Source organism: Cygnus atratus, chromosome 20 (assembly GCF_013377495.2).
Source record: "Cygnus atratus isolate AKBS03 ecotype Queensland, Australia chromosome 20, CAtr_DNAZoo_HiC_assembly, whole genome shotgun sequence".
In the NCBI taxonomy this organism is placed as follows: Eukaryota; Metazoa; Chordata; class Aves; order Anseriformes; family Anatidae; genus Cygnus; species Cygnus atratus.
Genome location: NC_066381.1, coordinates 9304156 through 9328042, shown reverse-complemented (window position 1 = coordinate 9328042; position 23887 = coordinate 9304156). Strand labels below are relative to the sequence as shown.

Genomic DNA, 23887 nt, shown 5'->3' with positions numbered 1-23887 from the left:
AAGGAGCAAGTAAAGCAGTCATCAAAGCTGGAGAAAACCTAAGGAGAATTCATATCCTGCTTGCAGTCCTGACTATTCCTTTAAGATTAAAGTGCTGATACAGAGAATGGATGTTCTATAAAGCACCTAATAAACTATGGTCAATATACAAATAACGAATGAATAAGTCTATAAGTCAATTGATGTTACGAAATAACTGTTAGGCTGGCTAAGTTACTGATTTGTAGATTTTTTTTAGTGTAATTTTATGATGTTTATGCATATAAGAATATTAGAAACAGTCATAACATTAGAAAAAAATTGACGGGAGAGAAGTTTTGGGTGAAAGAGTATATTTTAATTTGCATGGAATCCTCCTGCAGAAGTTTACATGCTGAAAAATGCATTAAAAACAGAACTTTGTTCACTGACATATAGCCACAAGTAAAAATACATAAAGCATATCACCAAACTACAAACAGTTTATTTTAAATGTGGCTGTAAAATTGTGTCTAAAAGCAAAATCTGGTTTTCACTTTACTGTCAAACTTGAGCAGAGGTAGAGCCAGCAGTCGTAGAGCTACGTGCTGGAATGGCAGGCGCAGGAACATGCGTGCAGTGAAACTCGTGTCAGCGATTGTTGGACTCGAATTGCATGGAAAGGCTTTGCTGAAGCAAGTCACCCAACTGCAGGATAACAAAACCGACCTCTGAGGAAGTGAGATCCTATCTGTAAGAAGGAAAAGAGGTGGACCTGTTGGTTTTGAGGTGGCGGCATGTAGACCTAGACCAGAACTGTCACATTCTACTTGTCACGCGTAACGTGATGTAACCAATGCGCCAGTAGTTCCAGAGTAGCATGAAGTAAATCATTCAGATTGTGGAGTTTAATTTTAAAAGAAGTAATCCTGAAGCTTGTTGACAAGCATGTGATTACCTCAGGTCTCTAAGGCTTTTGTGATCATTTTAGATGTATCTTAGGAATCACAGAAAAAGCATCAAAATCAGATGTTTGTGTGATTTATATGAAACCAGGGGGTATGCAATGTTTAGTTTGTATACCTGTTTCCCTTGCACGTAGATGAAGGACAGGCTTTGGCCTTGATGAATTAGTTAAGAGCACATTGTTTCTGTTTCTGCTAGATTACAGAATCTTATTTTAAATGATAAATTCTGTGTTTTCAGTTGAAATAAAGGAAAGTTTTCTGGGTGTCTGCATGCATGTGTGTATGGCAGGCAGCACAGAACAAATAGTCTTTATAGTCTGCAAATGCCTTTGTTTGCTCTTAATTTGGACAAACATACATCCTTTAGAAAAGAGCACATTGGGAATTTCGTATATAACTCTCAATTAAATTGAATTGTGTAAAGCTTATTTATATAAATGAGAAAATTAAAACCTTTTGGTTCAAGAAGTACACAAAACTAAGTAAAACTAATGATTTATTGTTCACAAATTAAAACCATAAGTGTGCACACAACAATTGAGCCGTAGTGTTTCTTTGTTCCAACACTTCTGTGCTGCTGAAAGATGACAATTTATAATTTTTGAATGAATAATGATTTGTCTTAGGTCTAGGTATTTATTGTATAATTATCCCATCTGTGAACAAAAGCACTCTTTGTTAATTCCAATATTTGCCAAACATGTGTATTAGTGTAGGTCTTGCTTACGCACCAAGAATGCCTATGCAAATTATTCCTGAGCTTAATATAAATTGTTTTCTTATTTATCACTAAATGTCATGGCAAGGTTTCAAAACAATTTTTTTTTCATACTTAATCGTTGAACTGTGTGAATTGGATCCTAGAGTTTCAGAGGAATACCAGCTCAGATGTACTTCAGCCTTTGTTTTGGCTTGTGAAACTTTTGTCTCTGCAGTCATTTCTGTGCAGTTTTCCTAGCACTAACAGTTATCACCCAAGTGACTAAATTTGTAATGTTTTTTACACCCTTGCCTAATTTAATGATCTTCGCTATAGTAGTAACATTAATCATGTTACTGCACAGAAAGATGCTTGTGGATTATTTTTATTTATTCATTCATTCATTTATTTATTTATTTCCTTATATATTTATTTTAACTTTACCTTAGAGCATTGGTAAGCACTTGCACCGTTTATTTCGAGGGATGAAAATGAAGGGACCATGTTCAGGGCAAGAAAGAAGATGAAGAAGAACAGTTTTCACTCAGATTCTGATTTTCCTTAGTTAAAGGGGGAAAGGTTCAGTAGAGATAGTCAGAATAGAGGGATAGATAGGAATATATTCCAGGTTTAGTGTTGATGTAGATCACTTTTCACTGGAAGAACAGAGACTGAAGTCCCCAGTAGCACTTTTGAGCAGCTCAAAGGTGATTTTACCTCTTACCAGATATTTATGACAAAGCCCTGATTTCTGCAGTGTGTAGCACTCCAGTTTTTTAAAGTGACTTTGAGTGCATGCAAGCTTGCTTATGGTTTTTGCATTTATGAATGAGCCTTGGAAACTCGTGTTATGCTGCATAGATAAAAATTGTATGTTTTAATTCTCACCTTAGATTTTTAATAACTGTTAATTTTTTTGTTGCAGTTTTTTTCACTCTGCAGGTACTTGAACAAATTCCTCTGTTTGCTCACTTTTAAAGTAAACAGAGTTGCGTTCTGATATTTGATATGTGTTTGTTCCAGATGATGGAGTAAGCATAGCAAGGAATTAAAAATTGGCATAGCTCAGACACAAAGCATTGGATTTATTGGCACTTGCAATTGCCAATAAAATATCTCTGTGCAAGAGGGGCTTGCTCCTTGTCTGTTTGTGACACACATGACTTTTTCCCAACGAAAGAGAAATTACAAGAGTGCAAGAAAAAGTACTTGATACAAAGCCATTGAAAATTTTGAATTTTGAATTATTATTGTGTAGCATTATAGTGAAATTCTTTCAAATTGAAAAACGGTATGTTACAGCGTAAGAATATTTGCACCGATGTGTATGAAGCTGTTGTATTTTCAAGTTGGAATTCAGTTTTTTAAAAAATTAGGCAAGAAGATAAAATAGTACTTTTAAGCTAATTTCCTGGAAATGTCCCTTCAAACTTAAATTAATCTCATCCTGGAACTGAATAGTTGATAACGATGCAAGAGGTGTGTGACCCAGAAATGCAGAAAAAATAGCTTTTAGATTTTTAGAACATAATTGCTCCTGTAACTTCAAGGCCATTTTCAACTTGAAAAAAAATGACTGTATGTATATCTGTAATAAGCAGTATAGCAATGGCAAATCTCCAGCAAGGATCACTTGTCTTATAAGGTCATATCTCACAAAATGCTGCATGCTCCCACTAAGGGCAGTGGGAGTTGAGTGTGCTTTGCCTGTGGTAAGGCTGGGACCATCATTATGGGATCCTGCTATCAAAACCAGACTCTTTTTTAAATGCCTGCTTTTGTGATAGGTGTGGTACATAAATGCTATTTTATTAAATAGCAAAATAAATTACTGAGGTTTGACCTCAGCTGAGGCTTTATCACTGTTGCCCTGCTGGTGAACTCGAAGGCAGAGCTTTTCCGTGGAATTCAGCATGTCGTCACTTTTTGGTAGAAAGAGTTAATGCTGCAGTCCGAAGCTGCACTGAAGTGGGTTATCACGAGACCTATGCAAAGCTGGGATCGTACAGGAAAAGGCAATACAGTGTAGGACCAAAACTGTTGCTAAAATTGAATTTTGTTTCTTTTTTACTGTCAAGCTGTCTTGAATATCCAGTAAAATGTAGTGTTCAGCTTGCCATAAGAGTATTGCACAATGGAGAAATAGGGTGACAGAGCAGTGTGGATGCTGCTCCCCAGGCCAGCATTTTTGCTGCTAGTCACTGCATAGCAGTTTCCCAAATCTTGACAGCTCTAGTACTTGCCCCTGGGATAGAAGGAACAAAAAAAAGTTCAGAACAGTCCATAAAGTTCCCGTTGGTTTGAAAGCAAAAACATCTGCTAGAGTCATGAGCAGTTTGTTAGCGGCGCTCGATAGCAGGAAAGCTGCAGTCGATCAGCTGTGCCCTCAGAAACAGGCGTTTCTGCAGTCAGCGCGATTTATGGTCGGGGAGTTGGGAGATATGGGGAAGATTAGGGCAACAGCAAAACGTGTCAAAATAATGGCTTTGTTTCGTTGGTTTCAAATATAAACTTCACAAGTAAGGGGGAAGTATGGACGTGTTGGTTTCATATTAAGGTATGTACTGTGAATCGTCAGTAGTTTGTAACCCAGGACGGTGTGTGGATTGTCTTAATGCCACGTTTGATACGGGCTAGAGAGACCCATCTGTAAGTCACGGAATTACATCTGTCACTGCAGTCATGACAGAGATGAATAGTTCCTATATTTGAAAACTGACGAGCACACAGCGCTGCAATAACGCCCGGAGCTGCTGAGGCGCGTATGTGAGCAGTCCCAAGGCTCCTGAGGCACCCCTGGGCCTCGAGCTCACCTCAGCGCACGATGGCGGCAGCCATTACGGGTGGCGGCTTTCTGTCATGACCTCTCGTGAGACTGGGCCTCTCTCTCTATATATATATATTATATACTGGGCCTCTCTCTATATATATATATATTATCCTAATGTATTACACTTCTGTTGTGTAATAAGCTAGGCCCAGATCTGAGTAGGGTATATTGCAGCTTTCAGACCTCACTACAGTGTGGAGGTGTTACCAATGGCTCCGTGACTGAGGTTGCATTTAGATACCCACTTAAAAAAACAGGATGGAAATCCCTTTTTTTTTCATATAATATATGGATTTATGAAAAGCCTGTGCTGTTTATATTGCAGAGGCGCCGTTCTGTATTTATGGTTACGGTTGTGTCTGCTTTGCCATTATAAATTCCTATTATTAGGAGTTTACAACACGCCTGTAAAAATTTGTAGTGGATGGAAACTTGACACATAAAGGTCGACCCCATAATAATGTAGTTCTTAAAAAACAATTTTAAAAACTTTGAGTCATTCTTAGATTATGTGAATATTAAAATATTGGTTCTAATTTTAGTATTGTCCGGTTTCTTATCACCATAGCATGAACTCTCATTTTACCACAGTAAAAAATGCCATAGTTGCATTTGCTTGTTGTGATTTGCTTTTGCAGTGTCTGCTCTTCCCTCAAGGTGGGGAGGATTTCGTAGTGTTGGATCCGGGCCTCTGCCAGGCCCTGACAATAAGCAGGTACCAGAAAATGGAAAATAGCACCTGTCCTATTGTCTTGGGTGCTCGCTTGCAGTGCACTGGTTTTCAGCTTTCTCAAGCATGAAGTTTTAGTCAAAGCAATGTGACGCCACTGCCTTAGAAGTAAAGTAGCTAGACTGTAAGCTTTGCTGACATATTTAAAGGACTCAAGGACCAGGAATCACGAAATATTAATCTTTACAATAATGAGTTTAAAATTATCTGTCTTTTCCTGTGGTAGTACTTGAACACTAAATTGTGATTTTCTCCAAAGCTGTATGCATAAACAGGAATGGTTTTTAAAGTGTTTTTGGATATCATGCAGTCTACAGAGCTGAACAACTTGAAATTTTCTGTTGCAATGAGTCTATATAAAGAGGAACGAGAGCAATGAATAACAAAATTAACTTAGTTTTGCTCTGTGAATTGAGGTTATTCATTTGTCTTTTGAAAACCACACGGACGTAAGTATTTAAGTCATCGTAGTAATATAAGATTCTCATGATGCTGTTAATAAAAGGTTTACTGGTGAGCACTGTGGACAGATCTGATGGTGAGTCAAACCAAAAATTTACCCAGTTGAGGATCTGTGGTAGTGGCTGGAAGGAGGTGCTTCAGTTCAGGGGAGTTCGTAGGCTATGGATTTCTTGGAGATTGTGTCTGGACTGTTCTTCTTAATAGCTGCTGATGAATTTATCTCTCAGCTTGAAATAATGCCTCTTTCTAATTATTTGTGTCACTTGCAGCTGCAGGAAGGGTTTTTCTTATCTGTCCAAAGTTGTTATGAGGTACTATGGAGTATTACTATAGTGCAATGTAACACCTGAATACAGAATTTCTGGTGTTTTACAGGACAGTGAAATAATCTCAGTATTCAGTCATTGTAGCAAATGAAATACCAAACTTCGCTCTGCTGTGGATTCTTAACAAACATATTGTTAACTACTGTAATGGTAAGGTGACACTGTGATAATGATGCCCTTACAATTGAATTGAAAGAAACATCAAAGCCTAAAAACCAAGTTGCTCATGAAGTCAGCTTTGAATTAACCATGGTAATGTCAAAATGAGAGCGATCTTTCAATTCATGAAGTCTTGGAGTAGTATGTGTTCAAGGACAGCACCTGTCCCAGTGCCTCAGGATAGCTTTTGTCAGCATGCTTTAACATAATTCAAATTTTGCTGAAAAGTTTGCAGAAAAGGCTTACATCACTGACAGTGGCATTTGTCAGTGTTAAATTCCTTAAGACAGATGGTTGTCGTCTGTGCTGGAGCTGTTCTGTCTGTTCACTAAGCATTTAAGGTTAAAAGAAGATGAGTCAATTGGGTTATCATAGTAGCTGTATATATACATTCAGGTTTGAAGAACAAATCTCTTCATCACTTTTGATATCAATATTTGAGCTCTTTCTGTGCTCCAGCATATCACCACAGATTTAGGGAAATACATATGTTTCTGTACCAATAACTTACTGAAAAAGCTTTTTAAAAAAACATCTAAAAATAAATCTGATTTTTTAATTTTCTTTTTTTTGTATGTGTTTTTGTTTGTTTGTTTTGTTTTTAGTGGTTCCACCAGGAAGCCCTGGACCTATCACTCGACATGAGTCGTATGACAGCTTAGCGTCTGACCACAGCGGACAAGAGGATGAAGAGTGGCTTTCACAGGTATGCTCTTATGGAACATTCCAGTACAGAAGTGAAACAGTAATAATGTCCACTAGAAGTAAAATCCACAACTTTGCTCAAAATTGAAAGTAAACTCCCAGTGGACCATGGCTATTGCCTTGTGTAAAACTGACTTCACTCCTGACTTAACACTGTAGGAGTTTGACTGTCTTTAAGTTTTATACAAACTATATTAAAAACTATATAAAGCCCCAGTCATTATTGGCCCAAGTCACATCCTGGGCAAGTTCAGGGTAAAGTAAGAAGTTTAAGTTGTCCACAGAAATTACCTAACTGCATTTTTCTCCTGACATGGCCCTCTTCAGACATGGATACAAAAGTGGGCTTAGCAAAATAAGGATGCCTTTTCAGTCGTGACCTGTGTTATACTCACTGCATTTTAGTGTAAAAATGGTAGATTAACTGGTTTATTTCCTTTTTTCCCTGATTTTCTGTTAGTGCATTCCTAGCTGATAATTCCTTCGAGCTATGGCTAGATACAAATACTATGGTGCATTAAAATAATCCTGCTTGGTGAAATATTTTTATATGAGATTAAATCTTGGTAATTTTAGCCATTCTTGCCTTGTTTCAGTAAGTGAAGCTTCTTTTTAAGAACTCAGTAAATGCTTGACGATTTGGCTCAAAGCTTAACTTCAGTTTAAGATTGTAAGTCATGAATAATACACCGAGAATTAGGTCCTGTTAGAAATAAAAGGCTAGAGAGAAATAAATAAATAAAATTTAAGAACACTTTGGATTTACTAAAGCAATTATAGGTACCTGATACGTGATTTTCATCCTGACAAAATATGCGGGTTTCCTTCATTTTAAGGACAATGTTATTATGGGAGTGATGCATTAAATGTGTTGCTGAGCTATGTGGCATCATTTCATGAATATTAAATATTTGCAGATGTGATTTGCTTCTCCTGCTGGTGTATAAATCATACACAACATTTTCCTAAAATGAGAAGGTGGGTTTCCACATGCACCCCCCTGGGAGTTGCATTCATTGGGAAATCTATTCTTGTATATCCACTTAACCCGGCCTAAATTTTCAAACATAACTACACGTTCATGTAACTTGTTGGCTTAGTTTGTCTCTAATTTCTCAGAGCATAAAGATGGTGAAACTACTGGATCACTGTAGTCAATGGGAATTTTGTGACTGAGCTTACTGGGGCCAAGATTTCACCTGTAGTATTCCTTATGCTTGTAAAACCTCTCCAGTACTGTTTGGATAGTTGAGCTTATTTGCCTGTTTTGGTGACTTAGCAGTATAGTGGGCAACCTCAGGGAAAAAGAGTAAAGTAAACCTATGTTATGAGGGTTGGTATACTGCTAATTCTTGGAAGATAAACAATGTCAAAGGAACTTAAGACTGCTCAGACTTCATCACATCTATCCCCCTACCAGACTAAATGTAAGGAAAAAAAAAGTGACATCACTCAGAATACAGATAATTCAGAGATTGCTTCGGGAATGTTTAATTTTTGCTAAGTGAAACGGGTGATGATATCTCTTTTGAGCATGAAGATGCTAGCATTCTCTAAGCAAGCCACTTTAGATTAAGCCTAAAGTGCAAGTATGTTTTTCAAAATTAAAGTGTTGTTATCAACAGTAACAGCATGCAGTGAAAAAACACTGCCCTTCACTTCAACTTTTCAATTAGAACAGTGGGTAATGTGTGCTGTCAGTGTGAAGTAGATACAATATGTTTGTCCTGCACACAACAGGAGAGTGAATAGGAACATCTGGCCATAGCCTCAGTAAAATTGCAAAGGCATCTGTTTACCTCTCGGCTCTGTGACACTGATGGTTTCAAGCTTAAAATATACAGATTACTTTATCTGTGGCCTAATTTACACTGCTACATAAAAGCTACTTGACTCAGAAACATCTACAGTCAATCTGAGTTACACTAAGATAAATGCAAAGATGGAAATAGTGCTAAATAGGCTGTGCATTTGTCATTTTACGTTAGCAGAGAACTTAGAACATTATCCAGTGTTTAAAATTGTTTCTTAAAGAATTAAGAATCACTATTAGTACACATATATAAGAGTAAAGAAGACTGTAAGATGCACTTGCATGTCATAGAGATACAGAAATATATTTTCATGAACTTGCTTACTAAATTACATTCTTCGTGTGAAGCTAATCATTGTTTTAGCAAAAATTTGTAGGAATTTAGCAGTCTGTTTTTGTCATCTTAAAAATATGAGTTCACCAGAGCTTAGTATTTTCATTTCACATTGCCTGTTTCTGATCTTTAAAAGCTGTTTTATTTCTTTTTTAATTGTATTACTGAGGACTGTTGTTTGCTCTTCTATTTACAAGGCCCAATCCTGATCCTGTACATTGCCGAAAATGTTACATTCTTAAAGTCCCATGGTTGTTTGTATTCCTAGGGTTGACATATTTCAGTTTGTAAACGTTGATACTCATCAGGTGTATAGCTATCAGCATGAAAAGACACTTCTCAAAAACATTTTGAATGCATTATTTGCTTAAATAACTTATTTTCTGAAATTCATATCTAGACTCATTGAGAGCCAATACGTAAAGGAAAATTTGAGTATTTGAAATTATTGTTTATTAGGTACACCCTCTGTATTCTCTGTGCCTTTTGGAAGTAGGCAGGGAACTGTGACACTTCTGTCTGTGTTTGTGTGTACATCCATACGTAAACATGCCCATGGATATATATCTCATATGCACCTATTATATAAAGTATGTGTGGTTATTCGTGGCAAGCAAACACCCTTAGCTTTGTTTTAATTGTCAGAATTTCAGTTAAATCAGTATGCGTCTGCCCTTCTAAGCTCCGTGTTGCACATACATGCTTGTCTTCCATCAGCATAGTAATGAATGTGACCCGAGGTGCTCAGTGTCTCACAGTGCACTTCGCGTTGCTCTCTGTTACAAATCTTGTTGCTTTCCAGCAAGATGGTCTCTGCCAGCAGTTTCCTCGGCTATGCCAACAATAATTACGAGCTTTGATTTGATATACAGTTCGCACTACATACATGTGAAGCAGTGCTGTTTAATGTGTGAACTTGAAGAAAGCAGCCGGAACAAAGCTGTAACAGCTTGCTTTTAAAAAGTGTATCTTGTGTCCTAGTCAGGATTGAAGGTACTGACAAGAATATTTGGGGAAAATAAGCTTTCAGTTCCTCTGTCCACTTCATGTAGGTGCAGGCAGAACTGTGTTCCCCCATTTGCTGCCACAGCAGGAGATGTTTAGCAGTTGAGTTAGAGCGTGTATTTCGTAACACCAGGGGGAGGAATGAACAGGACCAGGTGAAGGTGGCCAGGATGGACTGACAGTCTTCTGAGCAGTTTTAAGAACTGAGTGCAGTGTCCTGAAGCTGGTGGTTCAGGGGCTTTCACAGCTCTTCAAGAAGCTCTTGCCTTTGGCTACAGCATCCTTTCTCTAGCAAGGATGTTCTGAAATTCAGTGTTTCCCTGAACTGATGGCACAAAACCCTCTTTTTGCTTGAGAACAACAGGATTCTGTGGCTTTGGTGCATTGAAAGAACCACTCAGTATATTCGGTTGCAGTTTTGTGTTGACCATTTCCCATATTCCCACAGGTTGAAATAGTGACTCACACCGGGCCTCATCGACGCCTGTGGATGGGCCCCCAGTTCCAGTTCAAAACAATTCATCCCTCTGGCCAAACCACTGTCATTTCATCCAGTTCGTCAGTGCTGCAGTCGCATGGTCCCAGTGACACCCCGCAGCCTCTTCTGGACTTCGATACAGATGATCTTGATCTCAATAGTCTCAGGTAAGAATAAAATGAATTTCTGAGCTGTTTCACATTTGTTGTGTGAATACCTTACCTTATGCTTAAATGAGGCCATCTGTGTAGAACCTGTAATAGTTTTCATCAACCTTGTCCAGATGAAAGTCTAAGAAAAGCGTATGACTCAACAACAATAAAAATTCATCCAGGCCAAACAGCTTAGATTCCATTTTGCCACCTCTTCCTGTGTAAATTACAATGAAAGATAGTAAAAAGTGTGTTCTTTCATTGTAGGTGGCCTTGAAAGGTGGCCTTGCTTAGCATTGTCTTAGCTTTTACAGTTCTGCATTACTTTAAAAGATAATTCTCTCAGTCATGAGTAGGAGCGTTGTGCCATGAAGTGGCCAGTATGTTCAAAGAGTAAGGGAGCTTCTGGAATATTTTTCCCCTTCCCCCCTCCTTTTTTCTTTCCCTTTTCATTGCTTCCTTCTTTCATTGCTTTCTTCTTTTTCATGTATTTAATTCATCTGTCTTTTGACATTGGTTGATTTGGAATTGGGAGGGGGTGGCCTACAAGAGTGGGGCTAAATGTGGATTTAAAGTTATGGATAGCAAGCAATTTTGTAGAACTACTTTATGCACCATTTGTTTCTGTGCCCTGTCCAGTAGCTCTCAAGATTTAACAACATTTAACAATGACCAGTCCTATTAAAAGTGAGCAGGTTGGCCTTAGGCTGAAAATACATGCTTTTGAAATATGTGATTTCTCCTTGCATATGATTGCTCCTGCAAGTAAGGATATAAATGTAAAATATGTTATTAAATTATATTTTTATGTTATCTATATGCATACATTAACAGAAAGCAGAAAGTTAAGAAATGAATATATAGGTATATAAATTAATATATATATATATATATATATAAATAAACAACAAAAGTAGTAGTAGTAAAGAAATTGCTGCTGTTCTGGAAGAATTTTAAGCAGTTTGGATAGGGTGGGTTTATTTGGGGGAGGGGGTGGTACTCACATCTGAGACATAATTTAGGGATATTCACATTGTGTATAGTCTTGATCTGTCTGTAGTTGGATTATCCATACCTTGGCGCCACAAAGTGAAGGAAAACTTTTAACTATTGGCAGATTTCAAAATAAGTAGTTGCTTAATTGGTCAGCTGTTTCAGGTTTGTGATTTGATTGTAGCCCTCCTGAGCAACGATTTTGACCCAGGTGGTAACTATAACTTACCATTTAGGATTCAGCCAGTTCGTTCAGAACCTGTTAGCATGCCGGGGTCATCACGTCCGGTTTCTGATCGCAGAGGAGTTTCAACAGTGATTGATGCTACCTCAGGTAGAAACATGCTTATTTTTCTGTTTTCTTTGATATTTGTGGCAGTCATCAATCTTGTCTTTTTTTGTCTGGTAGCATGTTTACTAACTAATGCTATATACTTAAAAGGTTATCACGATTTTCAGCTATGCTGTAGAGTAAGTGCTGTCTTACACAAACATATACTGAAGGCTAAAATAATGATGACTTTTTTCCTCTTACCACTCAAATTTGAAGTCACAGCATTGTCATAAAATATAAACACAATATTTACATGAAGTTTAACATGTGCTCTGGAATGCTAAGAAATGTGTAAGCTAAAAAGCAAAACACTTGCAAATGCTAACACTGAAATGCTTTTATTAATGAATGCCTACAGCATAAAATATTACAATTCCGTCCCATTTACAAAATACCTTTCATTGAAATGTAATCATAAATGTAATTGATTTCTGTGAACGGTCAAGACAACAGGGTAGTTTAACTAATGTTTGTGTAACAGTTGCATTTTCACTACGCCGCTCTAAAAGAGTGTGTGTAAATTTAATACTACAGCGGTTACATTAATATCAACATAATAATATATGTACTATAAAGTTTTCTTCTTTTTTGTCAGTGCTGGGGTATAGTCTATATAAAGAACCAAAGACAACAGAGCTTTATATTTTAGTACAGCTGTATAGCGTCTGAAGGTTCCACACAGCAGGATTTTGTCAAATAAAATCTCTCACAAGTAGAATTATTAAACACACAGCATTAGTCAAACAGTCAAGTCAGAGAGGATTTTAATCTTTAGTGATTTGAAAATCCCTGGAGACTGCTGATTGGATTGAGGTTAAACTGTAAAAGGAGACTGTAACACATACAGAAAGTGATTTCTGAAGGTTGTTTTAAAGAGAGTTAAAATAAAAGCTCCTGTTCCAGACTCTGTTTGCTATAGTTATAAATTCTGAGTCCAAGATACTGCATTGTTTGCCAAATTAATTTATTTGGGTATTAAAGGATATTTCTCAGATCTGTTTATAACTGAGTTCAGTAATAGCTACATTTACTTTGGTTATTGAGGATTGTCATTCTAAATTCCATTTTCAAATATTTAAAACTTGTTAAATTAATTCACATTGAGCTTAGACAGACATCTGATGCTGGTTACTTAAAGGGAATTGTATTTGTTTTAGTATATGTGAAAGTAATTTTGTAAATAATTATTCAATATAAAAAAAATTATAAATGCATCAGTTACAGTTTTTTGGGACTAGTTCATCTCTGTCTATTACCCCTAGAAGTTACAAGCTGGAATCACAGGAGTGCTTCTGTCTGTGTATCTGATGCTTCAGATTCAGAGTGATTAATGGCATAGTTGTTGTTCGCTATCAGTGTGACTGTGCCAGCTGATACAGATAGAGACATCTGGGTTATCAGGATGGGGGCTTTTTCGTATTTTTTTCCTTGAGTGTGAATGGAGCAGTACAGTTCCTGTAACAGGGATACGTATTAATTGTGGAATACAACTGTTCTGAAACTGTTTTGTTCCAACGACACCAGAAACAATAAACCACGTAGGATCATACCTCTTCTATGCTAAACAACCTTTCCTGTAGTATAGATGGAGCCTTAAAGTGAAATGGCTCATATGAATGTGATGAAGCTCTATTGGTAATGCATTTAACATGTGTGTCCATATTAAAATTGCCAAAGTCAATTGTATACATTGTTATGACACTAAAAATATATTTACTGTACAGCAGTGACTCAGTTTTATTGTAACACCTCATAAGTTTCTTATAAACAATACATGGATTTTGTTAGAGACATGCTGATAGCAGTATTTTATTTAACTTCACTGCCAGGCGGTTTGGATTTGAATTGATTTTTGATTCAGGGACTTCAGCATCTATTTGCAGTTTTCATATTGCCTGGTCCTTAGTCCTTTCCCATGCAGACAGTGTTAGTCTGTGTTAAGGGTAGACGTGCCAGGTTATGTGAGATGGTACAGAGATGTGAATTCTGCTACAGAGTAGAAGAGACGCAAGAAAAAACATGCAGTGTTTTTTTGAAATTTTATGTGATTCTTGTAACAGAGCCCAGCAATAGAAAGAAGAGCATCTTATATTGCTTTCTTTTCTTCCTACCTTTGAGATGTGTGGAAAACTACATTAAGTTCAGCTGTGCATGGAAAGGTTTATTTTAAATGTTCATGTGCAACATTGCATATTTTATACTATAGCTCACTACTGTAAATATTCTCATTTCCTGCTATTACCAAGGCATGCCCTAAGTGGCTTGCATTCTTTATGGAAAACAAATTTATTGGAAAATACGTTTTTAGGTTTGAAGGATTTTTTTTTTTTTTTAAGTAGGTCATAAATTTTTACTACCTAAGCTGAACCAGGAAGTGATTCTTCAGTTATGACCCTTGCATTTGAGTCTGTTGCACTTTATGAAGATGCTTATCTGGCTGTTTGATTGCCTGTTGCTTAGAGATACAACCAGCGTGGCGCCTCTCCTTATCTAACTCTATCACTTGTTCTTCCTATCAAAAGATTTCAAGTACATGTTTATCATCTTTAATTATTCTTCCGCCATTCTTTATAGCTTCCTTCCTTCTCCCCCGTTGGTGACGACTCTGTCATGGCATTTAATAATATATTTGTGTATTTTTTTTACCATGATTTTACATGTGTCTGTAAAAGGGTGGCATACTAACAACAATATACTCTCACGAGATCATTTGGAAAAACCTTCATTTTAAAAAAAGTGAAGAACTCAAATACTTCTGTCAATCATGACCATTTGCAATAGCATTTTCAGGGTGGATGGCAGTATCTATAAAGATTACATGGATACATAAAAGAAAGGTGGATCTCAATATAATTACCTAAATCTTACTTAAAATTCTTCTAAGATAATCTTCCCTGTGTTATTTTTTTAAAAATTGAATCTTTAAGAAAAGTTTGCAAAAACATAGTCACCTAAAGTTACTGGACATTTGTCCCTCTATGCACACGTTTTAGTCATACGCCTCAGAGAGAGAATGTACCCTCAAGGATTAAATTAACTGTAATTCCAGATGCTGTTCCAGATTCACAGTAAGAAATGTTAAAGGGACAACATTGGGTTTAAAGCTTTGTAACACAGGAAGCTTTAACACACACCAAAAGAAAGACTTGTATGCATAGCAAATAAATGCTTACCGTGTATGGCAAGCAGGTATGTGTGCTTGTGTGTCCGTGTCCATCCTCACTGAAGATGTGCTGAGGCTATTGGCTTATTGCATCAGGTTTAACGAAGGTGGGGTGGGGATATAGAGATCACAGATGGAAATTGTGTGACTGCGGACAGCCGGCTAGATGGGAGAGGCTTTCAGTAAGTCAGGTTGTGTTGAAGACTTCATTAGACAACAGGTGCAAGAGAAACCTTTTAAGTGCCCCATCTGGAGGAGATGCTGCAGCTGAAGGTCACGCTCTTTATGCAACCAAACCAATGAACCCTGAGAGAGAGATCAGTAGGGCAAGACAAAATGTTTATTTCAGAATGACCTGGCTGTATTTCAGACGAGTGTTCTACAGGCATGACTTAAAAGCTTTACTTCACCTGTATACGTTGAATGCTGCTCCTTTCTTTGGTGTGACTAGAATTAGATAAGATTTTTGGGTAGCTGAGGATATCTAAAAAATAATGGAAACTAATCTAGAAAGCAGAAGCATTGCCTAGACACGTAATCGAATATTACCAGTGATGAACGAGGCGCTTTCTGAGTTTTGTACTATAACCTGTAGGGAAATACTACATGTCATGTACACCTGAAAAATCGAAACTGATAGAATCCTGCTAAAAATAAATAATGGAGAAATTAAAGGGGTGCAGATGGCTAGGGTATCTGCATGGAACAACAAATCCGGACTTTCATAAATAGAAAGAAAACCTCTAGAGAAAGGATTTTGTCGCAGGTCCTGATCACCCTAAATTAGGTCACACAACTGTGTTGAGTCTTTTTAGGGCAAACGTTTCCCTTAAGCTGTAACAAAAGTGTTGAAGGGCTCAGGTATGCCCAGTCATACCTGTAAATGCAGTCCTGCTCTGTTAAAAACTGTGCACACCTGTGTGTGGTTATGAAATGCCCTGTTTATTCCCTCATGCAAAGAGGTTTTTGACAGTTACTCGTCAATCAAGTAATGATTTGGTTGCATTGTCAGCTGAGTAGAAAAACATTGACAAAGAAGAAGCTGTCTGACATCTCCTCTGCATCAACCTTTTCCTTCCCTACTCAGAGTGAGTTCTCTGTTTCTTTCTTGATTTGCACAAATACAGAAGTTAGGGCAAGAAAAGTTTGAATGAATGAAATGAAATTGTAGAAGAAAAAGATCCCGAGTGTTTTTTTCCTTGGATTTTGTATGGGGCAGGGGGAACACTTAGGTTCTTTTCTTAAACCTGGCATGTGCTGTGCTTCTTAGGGATGCATGCATCATTTTTTAATGAAGGTTGTTTATTACTGTTGCATGAAGCATTGACAATACTGAGCTCTCTTCTGGTTACCTCAATCAATGCCCTCTTAAAATTGGCTTGTAATTTAGTACTTCCCTTTCTTTACTTTGTGACTGGCTGGCCATGGATGGGTAGCTTGATGCCTGCAGAGGGTTTAATGAACAGAAGATCTGACTTGGGGCTTGGATTTTGTGGGGGTGGGAGGTTACCTCACCTCCCTTCCCTCTGCCTGCGAAGGATCTTTTATTGTTCATCACCACACCTGTGAGATAGGGACCATGGGACAAATTCTTACTGTCCAGCAATGCTCTCACTTGGAATTTAATAAACACTTCTGCTGTCACACCTTAAACCATCTGAGCTCTTTTCTGTTGTACGTGCTATCAAATATTTATTCCCAAATGCTGTACACCAGAAAGTGCTGCCTTGGAGTAGCGGAGATCAGTTATTCAGGTAGTAAAGATGTGTGAATGCAGCTGGCAGATGAAGTCACCAACATTATGAATTCCCAGGCTGTCCTTATTGCCACAGGCAATAACTGACAGGCCTGAGCGCTCGCTGGTTTCCTGTTACGGGTGCTGGTAGGGCCCGAGGAGTCCTGGCGTCACGGATACCTGAGCTGCCCTGCTTGAGTGGAGCCGGTCGGGGCTGCAGGGCGCTCCTGCGGAGAGATGTAATCAATACGGTCTGGAGTCCTTGACCTGAACCTGTAATTACCTGGACGGCATAAAGGTAGTTTGTTGTTTCAGATAGCGATTGCACTCCGATGCTCCGAGTATAATGCTGAGCTTTGAAGCCAAGGAAGAGATCTGGCCCTTGGTCTATTCTTCACAGCAGCTGCAGTTTTAATAACGGTCGTATAACGAGCTGCTCTTAGAGGGCATCGCCTGCTCGGTGACAGCAAAAAGACATACCCAGCCCTGGTGTTTTCTACTTCTACATTCTGTCAGTTTAAATCTGAATGAGTTGAAGTTATGGTTCTTTCCTGTAACAACTTCCGAGCAAATTCCATTAATATAGCTATTTAAAACACTTATTATGTTACTTATTTGAAAAATGTTTTTTTGTAGTATTTCCAGGCTAATGATAACGTGGGATATACTCAGCTGGTTTTTTTTAGTGATGAGTTATCACACACTTGCACGTGCTCCCTCCATCTTACTTGTGTGTTTAACTAAATAAGTGTTCGTGTGTGTGTTGGTGAGCCACACAGTACAAAATTCTGGTACCTAGAATTTTCTCAACTTGAACTAGTTTATCTAATTTGAGAAAATGTTGTCTGATGATTTCTGAAGAGGGCCTGAAGACAGAAATGACTTCAGCAGGCTCCGAGATGCCAATGCAGTATACATGATTACATCTCGAAACAACTATGCCCTATAGACTATGAAGATGTGAAGAGAAACTAAAATGACCTGACACTACTGGCTGGGCACTTGGTGCTGGATCATTGCCTGGCTTGGGAGAAGACTCAGCTGCAGGGATACATGGAGTAGCATTAATGTCTTGAAACACTGGTGGGTGTTTTCTGGAGGCAGGAGAAGTATGCTGAAGAGGAAGTGCATGGGTCAGTGACAGAACAGCAGCAGAATCATTCTGTAGTGATTTATTTTTGCCTCCCTGTGATGGTTGTAGGTGGGTTAGCCTGTCAGCTCTGGAGTTAACAGAAAGCGGTCATGTGCGGCTCTCAAGCCCGGCACCCTGCAGGTGACAGAAGAGACTTCTTCCTCATCCCAGTTTGCCTTTGGTTTAGCTGAGGAAGCTGGTAGCAGTTGAAGCAATTCATCTCTTCTAAGGTTGTTGTGCTTTGACATGTCTGTGCCCATTAGCTTTTTTTTAAAAAAAAAAAGCGTTATATGCAAGTTAGTTCCACAGACACAAGTGAAAATTAAAATTCAGCAATTTCTAGATGTTGTTGTGTTAGGTTGAATCTGACTGTAAGCAATGTAAATTACTCAAGGTGCTTAAGCTCACAGAGGTTATTCACCTTGTTCATCTTGCTAATGTGGTTTTTGGTAATCCACAGGATTCTGACAAACAATACAAGCAGCAATTTCCACGTTGACATCATAGCTAGGTGACAGCATAACTGTGACCTCAGCAATGTAATAACAAAATACCAGATAATGAGATTTTTCTTCAGATGTGAAGGTTAGTCCCAGGGAGGGCTCCGGGGACTACGTTAATGGTCATTGGTGCAGCCCTCAGTTGCTCAGACAGTTGTTCTCGTGTCACACAACCCACTTGACGCGTGTACCAGTGGTCCATTAATGCAGACAGTGGAGTGTCTTATTGCTTAAGCGTTACATGCTAACTTCCAGCTGGGAAAGCCACCTTCAGTTCACATAATGGCTTGTCAGCTGAAAAATAGCAGTGTGCTAGAGCATGGTCTGTTCCAAGCATATAAATGTCTCCTGTTTGTCTGTGGGGAAAAAGTCCATAACGCACGGCAGTATTCTGCATATCAGGAGCTAAAGCACACTCATTCTGAATATAAGATTGTCTTGTGTACCCTTTTATTGTCCTTCATTAGCAGTTGTTAATGTTTTGCATAGATAGCTTTAAAGCTCAGAATAAGTGGAAAGTGTTGATTCTAATCATATCTGACACCACAATCTTCTGTGGAACAACACATGAGCTGAGATTCCCGATGGGCTCCTGTAGGATACAATATTTATTATAGCTTGAGATCTGAGAGCTCCTAGCTACTGTTAAACTTACAAGAGATTCAGAAACCTCAGTGTCTGTACTTGTGTTTTTATAGATTGCACAGAAATAACGCACTGTGCAGTATTTGCAAAGAAGTATGTTCATTGACATGTCTGTTCCTTTTGTACAGTGCTTAAAGGAATCATTTTACGAATCTTAATATTTTTATAAGCTTGTATTATATACTCATCTATTAATCTAGACTGTTTGAAATGTTCTTAAAATGTTATTAGATGTGCAAGTTAAAAGATGAATATTTGAACACCCATTTGCACATGAATTTTAAAGTCAGTATTTTTCAGGCAAAGCTTTCGTTTAGAAAGTTTTCCAGTTTATGCGAAGGAGATGTCCCTATTTAACAATTCCCTAAATTAGGCCACCCTTCACACTTTTTGCTCGTTGTTTTCCATGTTTGTTTTGAAAAACCTCTAAATGTGCTCCATTATTTCTTGTTTCATCTTCTCCAGTCTGGACTGTAGTCTCTGTTGGACGCTCAGTTTGTTGCCCTGTGGATTGCTTGCTAGTTCTGGTCCTTTTGAGACCCTGCAAGTTGTCCTCCCCTGCCTACAGGAACTGTTCCAGCACGTCAGCCCTTGTCCTCAGGGCCCTGTGGGCTGTTCCTTTTGTCTTTCAGCTTCCTCCTGCCTGTCAAATACCCCAGGAGGTTTCATGTCCGCAGCCCGGGAGCACAGCAACCACCTTAATACTGTATTGGTTGTGATAGCCTCTTTAGAACAATGAGATCTGTAGGTGTAAAACTGGGCATGAAGCAGTCTTCAAGAATGTTTTTTTGAGTTTAATTTTTAAAGATGGTTGGAAGTAGTGGGGCAGCTACTGAACAATGTCTCCTGGTTTCATAATGAATCCCTTTTTTTTTTTTTAATTCCCTTCTTCATTAGAAGATAAAAATAGCTTTAAAAAAAAGTATCCTGGCTTGTTTATTTTTTTCCCAAGTGAGATGATAATGCTATATTTTAAATCAAAATCAGCCCCCCCCCCCAAAAGAAGGAGAAACTGAGGAAGAGCAGATAAGCTGCTTTTGCTGTGCAGCCAGTGAGCTCTCAGCTGTGCAGCACGGGGCTTGGCCTCCAGTGTTGTACCAGAAAGTACTTTCAATGTCATCACAGCAATGAACAGCACATTTTTGCAATGTTTGTTCATTTCTCCAAAGAAATGAAGGGCTAGATATTCCTGAGTAAGCCTAACCTCCCTTAAATCTCTGATTTTCTTCTCGCTTGTATTTCTTCATACTGCAGATAACATAATATTTATAGAATCATTAAATAATGCGAGTTGGAAAAAAGTGTTCATCTGGTCCAACCCCGTGCTCACGGTGCGAAAACTACACAAGCTCTCTACACAGACTCTTTGCCCTAGAACTATATCTGGTTCTTCACTGAAGTGGCTTTCAACAAGAGCACCAGTCCTCACATGCGTTTTCTTAGCGTATTGTGCATATGCACCTATTTTCACCATTGCTAATCCAAAACCAGCATGTTTTAGCTATTGTTCCTTCAAGTGTAATATTGATGAGGGAGCAGAAGTGTGGGTTTAGGTATATGCCACATAAAACTGAACTATTTGGCATGATAAATTAGCCAGGCATTTGATGTGTTTTTAAGGTGGAGTTTGATCCTTTGAGGATATGTTAATCACTGCCTCCTCACCCGGGCTCCTCGCTGAAGTAGGGATGTCCTCTGTTGGAAATATTTATAGCTAGGTTGAAGTACAGTCTGTTGGTTTTTACTTGTATATGTTTTATTGTCTCAGTGACGTAAGGGGTAAAAAAAAAAAAAAAGATGGAAAATATGTTGTTTTTCTTAATTATCCAATCCTGTGAAATAGCCGTCGGCTTGCAGTTGCCTTTGCTCCTCCCCCTGCCTTGGACTCCATCCCTGGCGTGATCCCAGGCTGTTTTTAATAGCGCTTTATCTGCTGCTTGTGCTGCTTTTAACTTTCACTTTTTATTAGAACCAAAGCTAAATTGGGTGCTAGCACTGGAGCTGTGGGTGGAGTGCTGCAAGGAGCCAAGGCTGGTGCCAGCGAGCAGTGGCCGCAGAGCAGCCACGGGGGCGAGCGGGGTGGCAGGGGCCCGCTTGTCCCTGTCCTCCTCCGCCTGTTCCATCTGCAGGTCTGGAGCTGCTGGTGGTGCCCCCGGCCAGGGGGCTGCAAAAAGGAGCGTCGTGGTCTTACAGTGCTGAGCGCCGGGACAGCCTGCCTCCGGCTCGCCTCCTTCCAGAAAGAATTCAGTCTGAGGGAGCACGTAAAGCCAAGCACTTCGCATACAAAACCACATAAACCGTACGGTGCTGTTCCCCTTGTAAAGGTGAAAACAAGCAGGTCACAGTCAGTAAATGACAGAAAGCAGACTTGGGATTATTCACATCATTAGCACAGGATTTCTCCAGATAAGAGAAGTGGTATATGAGCCTCTCTTGCCCTGAGGCTGTCTTTGGTTTACTGTGCAGGGCGTGGTCCTTTAAAATGGAGCAAGAACAGGGAAAAGAAAAAGGTGGTAATATGACTAACATATGGTTTTTGCTGGAGTTTGGCCACAGATTTAAGGCCTCAGAGAGGATTCCTGGGGCCTTCGTATGCTATCCCAAAACCAACACAAAAGCCTTTCCAAATATATTTTATAAGCTCTGTGATTGTAATAGTCCTACCAAAAATCCCATATCCCCAGGTCAAGAGGGGTACAGGCCCTTCTCTTCTGAAACCCCCGGCTTGCCAAGTCTCTTTTGCCTGGTATTTCCCTCCAGCAGCAGGCAGCCGTTTGTGCTGCCTGTGCCGGGTGCATGGTGCAGCTTCAGCCGTCGGGGCGTCCAGCACAGCTGCTTTCCCTTGAGCTCACATCTGCAGCGAGCGAGCGGGGCCTACATGAGCTCGCTTGCCTGGGCTTTTGTCCCAGATGCGGCTGGCCCTGGCTGCGTACAACCCACCTGTATTTCTGTGTAATTCATAGAATTTGCTAGGCTTTGGCATGGAGGCCAAAGGCTTGCTTGCGAGTATCTGGTTGGGTTTGAACATTCGTTTTGGTGACCGGCTGCTGTCATTGTCTCCTGTATTACTTTTCCTTTGCGCTGAGTTATAGCGCTATTAGCGGGAGAAATGCAGTGCAGGAAATGCAGACTCTGCAATTCACAGCCTCTCCTGTTGTTAGGACTCTACAGAGTAGTTTCTAGTCCTGACAGTACCGCTCCAGGAAGGGCAGCCTCTGGAAAGATAGAAGCAGCAGAAGCCGCGGATGTAGTAAAGATCATGCTGGCTCTTTGCTAGCAGGACATTAACTGAATTTGCATTAACTGAAGAATTACCTCTTTAGGTTTTGACCCTTATTGTTTACAGCATGAATGGTGAGCAAATCACTGCATGTTATACTGCTTGACCATCAATTAAAATATGCTTTAAAAGTAAGTATAACGTTCTCTGTTATTGTGGTTGAATGTCAGATTCAGGAATTGACCACAAGACACAATCGTCTGCAAGGTTTTTGGTGTTCTTTGTGGATTTTTTTTTTAAAAACTGAAAATTGCCACGAGCCTGGAGATCAAAGGAGATACTGCTCTGCTAGTCTTTGCTTTATTTGTTTCTTAAAAACAAACAAACAAACAAAACCCAGCAACAAACAGTATAGAATGAAACACTTATATGGAAGCACATTTTACCACTGAAGTTAGATAAAAAATTCACTATATCATAAGCGGACCATTTCCCCGTTGATTTGTGTCCAAAATATGAGGAAAAGCATTGCAGATGCATTATGCATTTTACAAAAGAACATATGCGCGCATTTAAATCATTTACATTTCATCTTTGCTTTCTCTTATTTTTAACCCATATTATAGTGAATGACAGCATGTTTGGAAAACCGAGATTGAAAGCAAAGTTTAAACTTTCATGCACAATAAGCTAAACTGCAAGCAGTGCTTCACTATTTCATGATTTTATTTCAAAGTTTTGCTGATGCCTTCTCCTTTCTCTCCACTGAAACATGTGACCGAAACTTTGGGAATCTGTGGCTTGTGAGAAGAGCTCATAGCGCGGGTGGTGCGTGCTAGTCTTGCAGCGTCTGTGAAGAAAGAGACTGTCCTCACTGAAACAGGTCCTTGGGAAAATGCTTAGCCACATGCCTGAAGATGTTCTGAATCGAGGCTTAATGAGACTGTTAATTGATTGTTAGCATCAAATATTCCTCCTGCTATAAAATCCTTTTCAATGGGGGTTGAGGAGGGCTGTGCAGACACACAGCTCTGTTATGCAGTACCCCACCATAACTCCTTTTCTACTCTGCCCTGCCGTGTGTTAAAACGACAGCTTCTAACTGATCAGCTTACATAGCTGGTAGTTGAGAAAGAATTTGAATCCCGGGCATGATGTTTTGTTTAATGTCATCGGCAGGCACTGCTTCCCCCTTTGCTGGGCAAATAAAATCCAGCTTTATTGGCCTAGTTGTAGCCTTTTAATCACACTTCAGTGAAAGATTGTTCATGCCATGAAGTGCTGAACGTGTGCTCTAAAGTGATGTAATGTGAATCAAGTGCAATGATACGTCAGCTGTGTGGCAGCCTTGAGGCAGGTGAGGGTGCTCACACAGAGGGCTCGGTCGCTTCCCTCGGCCCTGCCCGTGCCTGGCTCCCTGCAGAGCTGCTGGCAGCCCTGGCACGGGGATCTCCAGCTCTGGTGGTGACAAGACCACGGGGCTGAGCCCCGAGTTAGCTCTGCATGGAGCCAGCTACAGTTTATTAGCTTAGGCTCCATGCCACG

General features: G+C 39.3%; 1 protein-coding gene across 9 annotated transcripts in view; it reads left to right on the top strand.

Annotated features, from left to right (window-relative positions):
* The window catches only part of BCAS3 (BCAS3 microtubule associated cell migration factor), a 358287-nt gene that overhangs the window by 156027 nt on the left and 178373 nt on the right, over positions 1-23887 (top strand). For all 9 annotated transcript variants that reach the window (XR_004780836.2, XM_035560848.2, XM_035560852.2 and 6 more), the window contains 3 exons: positions 6739-6839; positions 10439-10635; positions 11850-11947. Coding sequence is in view for 8 of the 9 variants with exons in the window: in XM_035560848.2 (XP_035416741.1) it covers positions 6739-6839; positions 10439-10635; positions 11850-11947 (396 nt within the window). In the remaining variant the exon portion in view is untranslated. The remainder of the gene's footprint in view (positions 1-6738; positions 6840-10438; positions 10636-11849; positions 11948-23887) is intronic.